This window comes from Aythya ferina (assembly GCF_964211825.1).
Source record: "Aythya ferina genome assembly, chromosome: 3".
Taxonomy (NCBI): Eukaryota; Metazoa; Chordata; class Aves; order Anseriformes; family Anatidae; genus Aythya; species Aythya ferina.
This window is the reverse complement of record NC_140298.1, coordinates 31,618,783-31,633,863: the sequence shown is the minus strand read 5'-3', so window position 1 is coordinate 31,633,863 and position 15,081 is coordinate 31,618,783. Positions and strand designations below refer to the sequence as shown.

General features: G+C 39.0%; 1 protein-coding gene across 1 annotated transcript in view; it reads right to left on the bottom strand.

Annotated features, from left to right (window-relative positions):
• LOC311435014 (visual pigment-like receptor peropsin) overlaps positions 1 to 8,657 on the bottom strand; it is a gene marked incomplete at its 5' end in the record, with an annotated part of 30,956 nt that extends 22,299 nt beyond the window's left edge. Inside the window, one exon of the mRNA XM_084515635.1 lies at positions 8,540 to 8,657. Within this exon, the coding sequence (XP_084371761.1) occupies positions 8,540 to 8,657 (118 nt within the window). The remainder of the gene's footprint in view (positions 1 to 8,539) is intronic.
• Between the last annotated feature and the right edge of the window lie 6,424 nt (positions 8,658 to 15,081).

Here is a 15,081-nt window from a genome sequence, read left to right as displayed (position 1 = left end):
GCAGCAGTTCAATCTGTAAATGTGTGATGTCACTTCTAATGCTACCCTTTTGTTCCATTAGAAATTAATTGAAACTGTATTTTAGCCACTGGACAGCTTATGCATGAAACCTTTATAAGTAACTAGGTGTATTTCAGAATTAGGAACAAGTGAATAACTGGCAATAAAACAGAATGAACACAAAGAGTTGCTGCTGTGTTTCCCGAAGATCCACCATTTGAAGGCCTAGAGTAAATTTATTTATTTTTTCCTAAATAGATGGATGAAACTCATGAAACAACTCCTGGGGAAAAAATAGAAAGAGTGGTAGAGTGGAGCAGAGACTACATAAAATCTGCCAGAAGCTGCAGCTGTTTAGATATGTTGTATACAGTAATGGATCCTGAATGATCACGCAAATAGTCACAGAGATGCTTCAGCAGTCTTTTCTGGAGTACTGCCCTTTTCAGCTAATACAATTAAGTTTATTCTCTTAGAACAGTCGAGGATCTCCTTTCAGCAAAGTCTGTTCCAGCTGGAAATGGCTTAATCTGTATAAAAAGAACATTTAGAAAAGGACATTCACAGAAGCACTAAAGGAAAAAAAAAAAAAAAAAGAAAAAGTTGTGTCTTCTCTTACAGTCTTGTATGTCTAGCTACACAAAGAAAACATGAGGAAGGGAGATGATTCTGAATCTGGTAATAATCAGTCACCTACTCATTTAGAGAGATCCAGAGTATCACACAAATATGTGTGGCTATTGCTCTACCTGTCCATGCAAGACCTGGGTTGTTTGCATCCCACTTTCTGAAGTGATACAGACATGTAGAAAGGAATTAGGTTTAACAAGACGCTTGCTTGTAAGTATCAGGCTCATTGTTGAGAATGGGACTTAGCTGGTAAAGGGGACAGCTCCAGGACAGCTTCAGGAGTGATGAGCACTCCTGATGAGCACCAGGTTAGGTAGCACCCAGCTCCCATCAACTCACACCTCCACCCCAAAACCTGCTTCATGACTGCACACACCTCACCTTGTTAATGCAGAGCAAAACACCACCTCTTCTGGGTGTCTGCTGCTTAGAACAACTTTGTAGGAGCCTAGGAGCTGGTGGATTTGTTTCCCACAGCTGGTGCCAAGGTGCAACCTTAACTAACAACCAGGTCAGAGAAAAACATTAATCTTCCATCGGGACACAAGAAGTAGTTATCCCGGAGTATGGATGCTGAATATGGACACAACAAGATGCAAATACATGTACTAAAGAAGGATGTGATGTGACGGCATTGCACAGCACCTCTAGATATTCAGAGAAGTTCACAAGATGAAGAACAGCTGACAGGTTTATTATCACAGCAATGGGGCAGCTGCCTTCCTTTGGGAAACATAATAACCCCAAATGATGGGAACCCGGTGTTTCTCGGTCAGACTGTGGCTCACAAGGCAGGGACTTAGCAGGAAATTTCCTCTATATGTCCAAGCCAGCTGGGAATATCACTAGCTGAAACACCAGTGAGCAATGTGCTTGTTCTCCAAGTAGCGAGGTTACATATTTACAGCCCAGCAGGGTGCAGTGGCTAGTCTGGAGCGGGAGGTGCTTGGTAGTACAGTCTCGGTACTGCAATGCAAACAGCTTTTTCTGCAGACTAATTTCCTTTCTAATAACTTCTTTGTAAAACTGCCAAGAAGCTGCCGTTCTGGCTCGCATAGCAAACACACATGAGTTGCTGAAGTGCTTTCAAACTGGGAAGAGCTGATGTGTCAACATATGGCGTTAACCAGAAATAGACATGGGTGTAATGATATGTTGAGATCCATACGTGTAGATATATATATATATACACACACATACATATTTATACAGATATATGTCCTTATAAGATCAACAACAATAAGTGTATCTTATTCTGGCCACTAGGTGACAATGTTTCTTAACGGAGTCTTATTACCAGACTGTGCGTTCTTCTAGACAGAAATTGTTTTCAACTTTTCTCTGGGTCTCGGCATTATAAATAGGTACAGCAGGGCATGGGAGGACTGACTGCTTTGGGAGTACATTAGGACAGTTTGCAGTGCAATCATGAGAGCTGTAGTGTTTACATGCGTCAACTCTACCTCCTCTAAGGTAAGATAACTTTCAAGGCAGTAGGTGTGGAAGTATTTTCCCTATCAATATTAAGAGACTGTGCTAAAATGGCAAACATAATAAAATTTCACTTCTATAAACAGTAACCTTTTGTCAATGCAATGCAGTGTAATACATAGGAGGATTACAATGTCATACATGTGCACTTGCTTGGAATACACAGAACAAATTCCCTTGAGCCTGGAGAGTAAGGGAGTTTTCAGTCAAAGTGTCTTAGGGGAAAAGAAAAAAAAAAAAAAACTGAGGAAAAAGGTCATGCAAAAGAACAATACAGCTATTTTAGATGAAGATGACAGACACCCCGTATTTGTGATCACTTTCAAAACTACTTTCAGACACCGAGGAATGGGAGTGGGGGAAGCAATGAGATAAAATCAGAGAGAGAGTGCATGCATAACACTTCTGAAGACAGGGGCAATGCTCTCAACCACTGCAGGTGGGTAACCTTCACTGGCATATGCAGTCCCTAAAACACCTGATGTGTCTTGGAGGTATGCCTGATTAGTACTCTGATCAAAAGTAAAATAAAAAAGAAAGAACTTGGTTCTAAGAAAACAAGTGAGTTTTGTTTTGAGTAACAAAAACAATGGTGACATAAAAGTACTATCAACCAGAGCAGTGACTGTGGGACACTGGATCTCTGCACCCTCAGATAGGCATGCTGCTTTGGGGTTGCTGACTTTGGACTTTGCCAAACCCAACCAAACAAAAACACCTCTTCCCCAGCCCTGAGAATACAATGAGGGAAAAAAGGTTTAAAAATGTAATGCCAAGCAAATGCAGCAATAGTTCTGACACTTGGTGAGGGCAGGAATTTCCTCAATTGCTTTGCAGGCATGCGTGCCTCAGGGCAGATCACAGGCCAATCCAGAGGCCAGAAAGAAACCTCTGAACTTTGAAGTGCTATAAGGCATTGGTGTCACCAGGTGACCTCTCAATGAAACAAGGGGTAGAAGAGATGGAGCTGAGGAAACCAGTTCTGCTTTCTGCAGTCTGTCTGCAATGTTCTACAGGAAGATATGGAAAAACAAAACAAAAACAAACCCCCCTAACCCAATCTCGGGATCCTCAGGAAATTCTGGTGAGAAAGGACAGACAGGTTCCAATTGAGATCTCTAAGTGGCTGAGAGAGAAAAATAACAGACAGGGTGAAACTGAGAACTTCCACTCAACATAAGGTTCAGAGTAGAGCCATCGCAGCTCCCCTACAAGCTGTAATGCTGTCTGATATGGTCTCATTGACGAGGGATGCTGGCAGTTAAATGGCAGGTGACAAAATTGCTGATGTTCATTAACAGAGGACAGGACTGAGAGCAGCTGTTGTGAGACTGCCAGTATCAGAGCAGAATAGGCTAAATGAGCGTTGATAATCGCTACATACTGAAAAACTAAAGAGTCACCCATACTCCTCAGGAACCTGCTTTTATCTGTGGACAGTGCTGTGAAGACCTTTTCTACTTACAGAAACATAGTTGGTACCACATTTGCAAACACTGGGAGGTAGGAGGAACAGGATGGAAAGCAATATTAAAAACCATTGTATTGCCCTTATATAACTCAGTAGTAATCCTTCCCCTGAAGTAATACCTCCTAATGGAGCATTTTAATCCTCGGATTTCAAAAATGCTCCACAAAGTAGGTTGGTGCAGTTATCCATGACTTGCAGGGGAGGAACGGGAAGGCTGCCAAGCAAGCTGGTAGAAGTCAGGAACCGAAATGCAAAGTCCTGTATCAGCATGCTGTCCACCAGCCAGTGCAAAACAAGCATCCAAAAAGTAGACAACAAGAATGAATAAAGACAGTGAAAACGTCTCTGCTGAAAGCATCTGAGAAGAGTGAATTGCCAGGAACAGGGAACAGCTAATGTGGAATGCAACAATTTTACAAAGATTTCTGCCAGATCACCCAAGCCTGAGCATGTAGGCATATCCTCTTTTCTCTCATCTGTTTGAGAAGGGCTATGAACAAGGGATGAACACCAGAGCCTGTGTGCAATTTCATTGTTTGCATTAGATTTTTTTTTTTTTTCCCCAGAGTTTAGTTTGGTATAGGGAAACTAATAGCTTATTTTCAATATTCCCATATTTTCAATAGATGCGAGCATCCATGCTCAGCTAGGACAGGTAATTGTCCTTTTTACATACTTAGGCTTCTTCATACTACACATACACTGTTGTGTGTGCCTTACTTTTAAAAACTTATAAGAATTAATTAAAAAAAGGGGTGGGTTATACCTCACCCATCTACAGTTTAAAACATACAGTCTTAAGTGGAAGGATTCAAGTAATGAAGTAATGAAGAACAAAAGGTGAAGGCTCAGTGTCATAGGGCAAACTATGTTTTTCCCTTGGCTTCACCTCTAGGAATGAAATTGGATTGAGTATCTAGATATAGAGCAGGCATGAATGGAGTTGAACACTGACTCCACCGCCTGTACTACGTAAGCGTAAATCCCTATCTGAAGGAGTCTGCTGTCAAGTTTTATCATCTGAAAATCTTTTATCTAAAACAGTGAGAAAATATAAAGGTTGCAAATCTGTCATTAACTACTGCAGCTGTGAAGTGACCCTGTTCTGTTTTCAGTCTTCACCGCTAATTATACATACACAATATCCTATCTAGGCCATATTGCCAATTTTGGCAGAAAGAAAAGTCATCATGTTTTAGACTTCACAAAGCGTGGAGAGATTATTTGTTCGGTAAATACAATCATTTTGTGGATGGATACTTTGTGAATAGTTTGTTTTCTTTCCCACCTTCTCAGGTTTAGTTGTCAAATAACTGTCCAAAATAACACTCATTCTGTCACTTGTCAAGTATCTTACTGACACCATTCAGAAATGAGTGCCATTTAAAGGCAAGTTTGGGTCTTGTGGTCCGTTCCCATTTTCAGATCAGGCTGGTAATGCTCTCAGCATGCCTTTCTGATGTGAGCACTCACAGAGAGTCAGAATTTGTTTTCTATCAAATATTCTGTCATGCTCAAAATTTTCTTTTATGCCAAACTTTCATTCTAACAGTCCCAGTTAAATATGAATCTAGGGAACTAGGAAAATGAGCACAGAGCAAACTGTGTCTAAACACAGAAAATAACAATTACTTCAGGATTACAATTAATATTTATGGGGGGAAAAATGTCATCCCACCCCACCAGTCTGGATTTGACTTAGGTAGCAGTTTTGAATCTGGTGGTAAGTTTCAATAGCAGCTGTGACATTCCAAGCATTTACAAGCTTGTCAGAAGGATCTGGAGCACTTAAAAACCAATGAACGTGCAACCTTTAGCAGCTGTATGACGTTATCACAGTAGGACTTCAGCTTTACAGATACATGGGGCAGATGAAGTTGATTACAAATAGACTTCAGAAAGTAAACTCAGATGAAGCTTAGACTAGTTACAAAGTTTGAAACATTTTGGTAATAACTTGTTGGTTCATGTGTTTGTCCATTTTCAAAAACAGGTAATGTTTGGCTGAATGCATTGGCCCCTTGATATATAAAACTTCAATTATAATGAAGTGTATAGATGTGTTTTTTATGTAGCTGCTAACAGTGGAATTGTATTGCTGTCTCTATATTTAAAATAATTAAATAAATAAAAAGCATATCCAAATATTTCTTAAAAGAGATCCGGAAGAAATACATATTGAATTCTAACATCATAAGCTGGAAGAAAAAAAAAAAAAAAAAAAGCAACCCACCAAACACAACATTCCTGCTGAAAATTGTTATTTTCTTGTTGTCTACATTTTAGCTGTCAAACTCTGAAAAACATTCTTTTAGAAAGATCATAAAGGAAATTCTCCCCCCTAATATTTTTATACTTACAGCTTATTTTCACCAGTCCCCTCAAAGAAAGATTCTCCTTGACAGCAGTACTAAAGAGTGCTTTGGAAGATATTGTGGCGACTCATAAAACACACACAATTGGAAAGTTCCAATTTTTTCTCACTGATTTTGAGACCTTATTTACAGTCTTTCAGTCATCCTGCAGCAGCAGGTCCTTAAGCCAAATTTTAAAGGGAGGATAAAGAGATGGTTATAAAATGAAAAATAGATTCTTTGGTAATAAGGGCTTCTGAAAACTAGCTTATGCCCTACTAGTATTTTTCCAAAGAAATTGGTGTAGAAGTACTAAACTATCTTTAATAAATACATGTATTCTGTTAGCATATAGGAAATTGTTTATTCACACAGGTGAGGAATAGAAACAATTGCAGTGATGTGGACCTGAGCGTGAATGTTATGTGCAGGGAGATTAGTAATGAGTTTCCTCCATGATCGGCTTCAGAACAGGTTTTAGGTTCATGAGAGGTTTGGCATAACCAGAAGGAGCTACAGCAGCTATGAAATTGCTGGTGAAAGCTGACAATCAGTGATAGAAGATGACTGGATAGCATATAAAAATTACTTGGTGACTTTGAAGACTGCAGTAATTAGGAATGAATGAAATTTAACAGAACAGTGTAAAAGCTTGGGTGCTTAAGTACTTGAAGGTGTATTTGCTAATAAGAGGTGAGGTCAGCATTAGGAAGCAGTAAAGGAAAACACCTTCAGTGGAAGAAGCACATGCTACCTGTCTGTGATGCACAGGCACCACTAGGAGGGATTAGCAGAGCTACAGAAGTGTAAATATGAATGAATGGTGATGGTGAGATCTTGTTTGGATTCTGTATGTAGTTCTGGTTCAAAAAATGAGTCAAAGTTGGAACTGCAAAAAGCTGCTATGATGACGGGCTAAAATGACAGAGGAAACACCTATGACAGGAGATAAAGAAAACCCTCATTTGCTTAATATAGGAATACAAAGTTTGACAACAGGATATTAATGTTACTCTAGGGATACAGAGAGGCTGTGGGAGATTAATTGCAGGCAACAAAAATTATTTAAATTAAAAGGAGTGACAAAAAGGACAAAGTTCATATGATCAATTTAGCTAAGAATTTAGGAAAACGGTCCTACCCAACACAGAAATGAAGTCAGGAACAGGCTGTCAATTGGAAGAAGGGCAGCAACAACAAAAATCCCTAACCATTTGTAAAAGGAAGCATGATAGCTTTGTAAAAGGGATTATATATTGTCGCAGCAGGGGACTGGCCTTGCTGACCCACAAGGTTTTTCTAGTCCTAAATGCAACTGATTAATTCATTAGCCGATGGTGCAGCCTGTTCCCAGCCATTTGTGCTGGGGTGTGCACATGCGAACAGATTGGGAATGAATTTGAGATAACTCCACTTTATCTTGCAGGCACTCTTCTAATTAAGTTTCTTAATAAGATAAAAGTCATGCTTTTTTATTTACTTTTTTTTTTTTTCTTTTGGCTAGAATCTCTCTTTTTATTCCAAACCAACTTCTTTTTCCCCTACTTTTTACAGATAAAACAGAAAATCTCATATAAACAAAGTACTTATTGTTTTACATTATAATTTTCACAGTGTTTTTTTCAAGCATTAGCTGATGGTGAGTGAGCTACTTGCAATATATGGCAAGCTTAGAAAAAGAAAAAAAATGCTTAGGTCAAACATTTAAAAATAAACATTTTTGTATGGGCTGCTTAGAATAACTGATGTAGAAGTTATCTTTTCTTGAACTTTAATGTGAAACTATACAGATGGAAATTTTGATTACTTACCAAACCTGCATTCTTTAATATGAAGTTTAATATGAGGTTTGCTCATATCCTTCAGTGAGCCTGCCTCAAGTAGACAATATTTAAACAAATGACACCAACAAAGTTGCACTGTGATCCAGCTGAGTTCATATTAGGTTCCATTTTCAGCTACTATACACTTATAATAGCTGTCACACAGGAGAACGTAAATGAACGTGAAGTATTGGAACTGCTAACACAGGATAATGCTCTAGTCCTTAGATCTCTCATAGGCCCTGTTTAAAGAAGTTTTTTTTGTTTGTTTGTTTGTTTTTCAGTGAACAATTAAAGCAAAAGTAGTACAAATAGTTTAATTTAGGGAAAAAAACAAATGATAGAACTGTATTTTCTGTCTCTGCAGGAGGTAATTGTAAGATGCCAACTGACCAGCAGTAGTCAAAACTCTGGAAATCACAGAACATTAATTCAGTGCTACTGAGACATAAGAAGATAGAGAAGTATTATATGTACTTCTGATAAGGTGTTTCTTAATATGTGCTCTTTCCACATATTAAATTCAGTGAACAGTAATTAAGAGTTTGCAGGATTGAGTGTTTTTTTTCTTTCTTTTCAAAATTTTTGCATTGATTATTAATCACCTCTTAGCAAAAGAAAGCTTAATCCTGTAATAGCTGAAGAAAAAAGTTGCATTTTATAACATCTTATTCTGTTATGGGTAAAAACCAAGTGCAGTCACTCTGAGCTTTATACCAAACTCTACTAGGAGCTTCATTTTACAAGCCAAGTCAAAACAAAGTACATACCTAAAGCCAGTAGGTAGAAGCCTATAATAGTCTCTCCTTGTTCCGTGACAGCAGCCTCTCTGCTCAGGAAACTGATGTTGTTGTTCCTCCAGGGTGCCTGTGGAGACTGGAGAGACATTTTCAACAAAGCCTATGACCCAGAACTTGCCTTTACCCCAGTATATCTCAAATGCCAGGCAAAATAAAATAAATCCAGCCTTTTCTTCTGCTTCTGCTCCCGCTATTCGGAGAAGCTCTTCAATGAGACTAATAACCTAAAGAAGGAAGTCTCAAGGGACAGGAGCTTTACAGCCTTCAGACCTGTGCTTATTCACTAATCCTATCTATTAATACAGCCTGTGAACCTGTGACAGCCAAACGTAGCAGATTTCCTCACATCCTTGTAACTGCTACATGAAGAAATCTTGAATGAAGAATGTGTATCTGACAAAAAGACAACCTCCTCTAAAATGGAGTGATACTACATAGCCTACAGGTTCACAAGCACACCCACAAGCATAGTGCATGTTGATATATTGATGAAATACTATTAATTCCATGTTTTTGTCATCACTAAAGTGTGTTAGGGTTTTAGTTTTAAATACATTTTGAGGAAAAATATCTCAGAGAGATTAAAGAAGAAGGTGCATCTGAGAATGTGACTTTAATACAGCACAAGTAGTAAACTATGAAGTTACTTTACTAGCAGCACAAGTTGTTAATTTTAAATAAAGGGAAAATTTGTTTTCCACCTGTACTGAAAATTGTCTTAAGAACTGTGAATATTATTTTAACACTGCTAAGCACCTGCCAATCTTACACGTTCCAATTAAGTTGGATTATCCCACACTGTTGAAAAATGAGATCTTGTAGAAACATTACATGTGCTTTCAGTGAGTCAGTTTGGAGTAGTTTCAGTCTTTACTGAGGTATCAATGATTGCATTTCAAATATAGTCTGTCTTACCAACCTGCCTGTAGTCATAATTCAAAACTGGAGTCTGAATTAGTTCCTCTGAAGCAGCAAACATTATAACCGCCTCACCTCGAGAGGGGAGGCTAAAGGAAGTGTGATGAATAATAATGGAGGGCAACCCTTTGCAGCAAGAAGAAATAGCCACATCGTGCTCAAAGGCAAATCGTTGGCTGTGAAAGTAGACTGGGATGAACCCTGAACACTCCCCATGACCAGCTGAAATCCAACAAGCTTACTGAGGCAACTGAAAGCAGAATTTGGACTTTAAGACCATCAGCAAGCCATGGTTTCAAGACTAGCAGAAGCTGACTGCTTCTACGCTATGTATAAAACAACTGACCGTCAGGACTCTTACCTTCTGTTTTAAGCACTTTTGTTGCTTCATGGCTGGAGCATATATGACCTTAGGGGAAATTTTGCCATTTCTACACTTCTAGAAATGCTGTCCCTCAGCTGTCTTTGTGCAAGGCTCTCTGAGATCCTTACAGGATAAAATACACTACTGGGGGAAGTAAAACCTACCTAATATAATCAGTACCTATTGTTTCATTTTCCAGGTGAATACAAGGAAATTCTTTACTCCAAGGGTGGTGATGCACTGGCACAGGTTGCCCAGAGAAGCTGTGGATGCCCCATCCCTGGAGGTGTTCAAGGCCAGGTTGGACGAGGCCCTGGACAACCTGGACTAGTGAGTGGCATCATTACCCACAGCAGGGGGGTTGGAGCCAAATGATCTTTTTAAGGTCCCTTCCAGCCCAAGCCATTCCGTGATTCCATGAATATAAGAAATGAATATTGATGTCTGTACTTGAAGGTTTAATGAAGCCATTCCTGGAACATTAAGGAAGGAAAAAACCTTCTCAAACCACAGATGCCTGAGGACACCTGATTAAAATGACTGGGTGAAGACATGACAGGTTAACAAAGCCCATGGTACAGACACACTGAACCAACCAATAATCTCTGAGGTGGAACACAAAGCCAATTTAGAATGGATATAAGCCAGCAGGTAGCTCTTATTTGGGCTGCTAAAATGTGTGACAGCCTTTTAATCCCTAGTCCCTAACCTCTTTAAGTGGGACATATATACCACCACAGCAAGGCACGTAACACAGCAATACTGACTGGCTTGAGAGAGACAGTCTAGTTACATGACAGTTCAGTTTACCAAGAATTCCCAGTACATCATAAAAAAAAGTAAGATTTTAAATGTGTGTGTGACAGGAAATTTATGATGTCATATGTTTCTAACAAGCATCTGTTTTCCCTGGGGGGCACCAAAAAGTTAGGATGTTGCCAAAGGAATGATTTTGTCAAAAAGCTAGCATGAGATCTGACAGCACTGCTTTTGCATGATACCTGTTACACGGGGATTAAAGAGTTTGGACTAGGGGCAAAAGAGGAGAAAGTGAGACATGAAAAATATGCAAAAGGTTTAACACCATATACCAATAAGCAGATAAAAATAGATGCTGGAGGGCATTTTGAAGGCATAATATTTTGTGAAATTTTTGAAAAGTATGAATCAAGGGGATTTCAAACTAATCCAATGGTATATTACTAGGCAAATCTCTACATTGATTTTTTTTCATAAATTACTTTGGTTTCAACTTCACATTTTTCATTATAATCAATATCAAATAAAAAATCCAATCAATTTCCAACAAGATAGTACTTAGTCTTGGAAAGAATAATCTTGTGATGATGAGTTATGCCTATGAACTTCACTGAGGTAGCCAGAAAATGCAATTCATATCAGTAAGAGATTATTTTCCAAAATAAGACTATATATTTGTTCACCACTTCCAATAAAATACACTTGTTGAAATAATTTGTGCATGTTCCCAATGACAAATGAACTCAAAACTCCTATAAACATTAGATCAGGGTATTAATGTTTAAAACATACCAATTGTAGAATGGAAATGACTGTGCTTGCTGCATGCTACATGGAACATCTACCTGTAAGAAAGCAGACCTGAATCTGTTCTTTAATTGCTGAGATTCAGCTGGTGGCATTGTGGTGACCTCTGATCATATAGCAGAAAAAACACATCATTTTTTTTTTTTTTAATAGAAGAATGATCATAATATGAAATATGCTGCGCCATTTATGATATGTATGTCCATCTAATCTTAGACTATTCCCTTCCCCTGTGACACTTACCATAAGTACAATGCACTTCATGCACTCTGTAGATGTATGCTGGAACCACATTTCAGTTCTGTGTTATGTTACTTGGCAAATTCAGTTAAGAATATGATTATATCATGTAATTAATATATTGTAAAATACATGCTTCTTCCATGATGTTAATTGGGTTTAGCCAGCTCTACTTCACACTTTACTCTTATTCTCTATCTTGAAAGCTGTCAGAAAAAAATGCTTCATTAGAGCTCATTACTGCAATATACAATTTGAAATTAACAATTTCTCAGGGAACACAGTGTTTCAATTGATGCTAGTATGAAAACAGACCTTCTCCCAGCTTCAAACATATGTTGCTTTTATATTGGATGAAGATGATTTAGCAGAAGCAAATATGTGTTGTGCAGATCAGGTGGCTGAGGCTTTTGTACTATTTTATTGCCCTGCTCTGAGCTGAACTTACACTGAGCAGGTTAGGTGATGCTAAAGAAAACTAAACCCTGTAGGCAGCTGAATGAGTTCACAAGACATCACATTTAGGAGCAGGAAGTCAGGCTTCTGAGATGACAAAAAGAGTATCCTAGGGAAGTGAGATCACTAAGAAAAAGTGGAAATTCAGATGGAAGGCAGGAGCCTCTCTGTGGGACACAGGCCAGTGGAATACAAGATTTAAGCTTTTATATTTCCAACCTGCTATCATAAATTGCACAGATTTTTCTGTATTAAAAGTAATTTGTAGTGCCTGTTCTAATAACACTGGTCTTTTTGGCCTTAAAAGCCGTCCAGTCATCCTTAGTGAGCTTGTTATAATGGCAGCTTTAGACAAACCTGCTTCAAAATGGTGGCTGCCTTGGTGTCCTGTCACTGGGGCATGTCTCATTGTGGCAGTTCAGTGCTGCATGTCAGAGAGGAGAGCACCTAGAATATTGCTTTTCTTCAAATACAAGTTTGTGTCATAACATATGACTGCAGAGTTTATGGACACTGCAAATATCGTGAACCATGAAAAATGAAGATACTACCACTTACAAACAGGATCAAAACAGAAACTATTCTTCACAATTAATGATCAATACAAAGCTTGCTTGCTGTCTGCTAAAAGTAAATGACATTTTCACATACAAATTTTTGTACACAAACATTTTTTTCTTGAGGTGAAATCAATTCCTTACTTGTTGGTTCAAATGTCCTGGTTCATTTCTGCTTACCAAACTCTGAAGTATGCTGTGAGAGGGAGGTGCATCAAATGAACTGTCACTGACTCGTGAAGAAATCACTCTCTGTAGGAAAGGCAAAAATTTAGAATCAATAAGAAAACAACACATAGCAAAAGGACTTTAATGCCAGGAGAACCTTAAAGTTATATTCTATGGACTAAGTAAGTCCTGCCAGGAGGAACATGATGTTGAAGCTGCTGTTTTCCTCCTTCTCATTCTAACGTCCTCTTTGGAGCATTTGTACACATTTTCCTTCATGCTTTACACCTTGCTCTTTATCTTTGGTCTGTAACTCCACATTGCAACTGAGTTTACTATATAGAATATATCTTACATACATTGCATACTTCTTTTCTATTTTCTTTTCTATGTCTATGCCAGTTTTGCCTTCCTTCCAGGTTCGCACTTAACTGTTGGCTGTGGAGCTGCTCAAAGCCCTGAAGCCTCCCCTGATGTCCTGTGCCAACTTCTCCTACCACCCTACATCGTCATGCCTCTCCACTGCCTCCTGTATCACCACCAGTGGGACCCCTGCTGCCAGGCTTGGCCTGTGCTCTCCTACACTGTAACGCTGTGCCAGGGCCACAAGCATATCATTCTACACAGAATGACCACCCGCTACTCCTATCTCTGCAAAACTTCTGGTTATATCATGTCTGTAAAAACAAGTAAAACTAATCAGGAAATAGTCACCTGATCATTGAAAAAAAACCCTGCTGTCACACTGAAACCGGCTAAAAATCATTCCAGGCAGGCACAGGAGATTTGAAAAGCAAGCCTGACATGCTATACTACCGCAGTGTTAGTGCATAACTATCAATGGTGATAACTGTACTTATAAGGCTACAGGTTACATAGAGCAGGCAGCAGCATGATAGAGCTGCATTGGCTTCAGTGAAGTTTTGTTCCTTCATATCAAAGATTTATTACCAAAATTGCAGAAAAAACAAACCTCCTGCTTAACTGCATCTACGTTTTTTTGCCCTGTGTGAAACTATGCAGATTTATTTTGACTGCTTTGAGGAAAGTGTGAGTTTCGTTTTAGACAATGCTTTTTCTTTTCACGCTCAGCTCCAACATCCACACTATGAAAGAAGAAACACAGACTTTTATCTTAATATGTTCATATGAGATTACATAAGGCAGCACAAATGAGTGTAAAACCCAAGGCACTGTACTTTCATTCATTGTCTATCATCACATTCAAGAAATGGATTCTCTCTTTGTTCCATTTATTTAATTTTTGCTTGCTTTGCACAAAACCTCCAGAAGTTACAAGCTAGTAAGAATCATACCCCATAACTTCCCATTCAAGCCTCAGAAATGTTGGCTTCCTAAAACTTCCATTCAAATTGATGAGCTTCCTGAGTACTTAGCCACAATTAGAATTTAATCCTGGATTAAAAGAATACAAAACAGCAGGAGGAAATCACTGAAAACATAAATAATCTTAACCTAGCTTTGTGCTTCCTTCAGCTGATACTGCATAGTTGTTTACTGGTGTAAGTTGCTATTATAAAATATATACTATTAGATATTATGAAGTCTTTAATACTACATTCCAACAGATGCATCAGCAGATGTGTGAGCAGATAACAGAAGCCTCTTATAACAATCAGTCTGGGAGACTCGCAAAGAAGCCCTGGACAAGCTGGTTTCTTCTGCTCTCACTTTTTCTGAAGTAAACCAGAAAGAATGCATCCCCTCAGGATGCTGAAAAGGAAAGACATTTTTTGCAGCTGATGCTTGGGTACCTGCCACCGGGGGATGCGCAGACCCCAGACCAGGCTGCCCACTGGCTCTCACCTGGGCACTAACAAGGGGATGCAGAAGAAAGTCATGAATGGATGCTGTGAGGGGGAAAGACAACATGGTGGAAAAGAGTGCAGAAACAGGTTTCTGTGCCTGGAAGCTGATTTTATTACATCTAGTAAATAACACCCATGGACCAAAACCAGAAATAGTGGTAGAGGAAATTGTACAAAAACAATTTCTCCTATTTGCAGTAGCATCTCTGGTCATCCTTCCCCCTGTGAGGAAACAAGGGAAAAGTGATCAGCACACAGAGATCTGTGAGGCAGCGAGTCCCAAGGCCAGCTGTAGGAACTTCTGTAGCTTGCCACTAAAGAAAAGACGCAGATAACACACAGCTCCTGGGACTCTGCTGTGCATGGGAGAAACTTGCAGGCTGCTCCTCCCCCTTTCTAGCCAGCATGGCTACC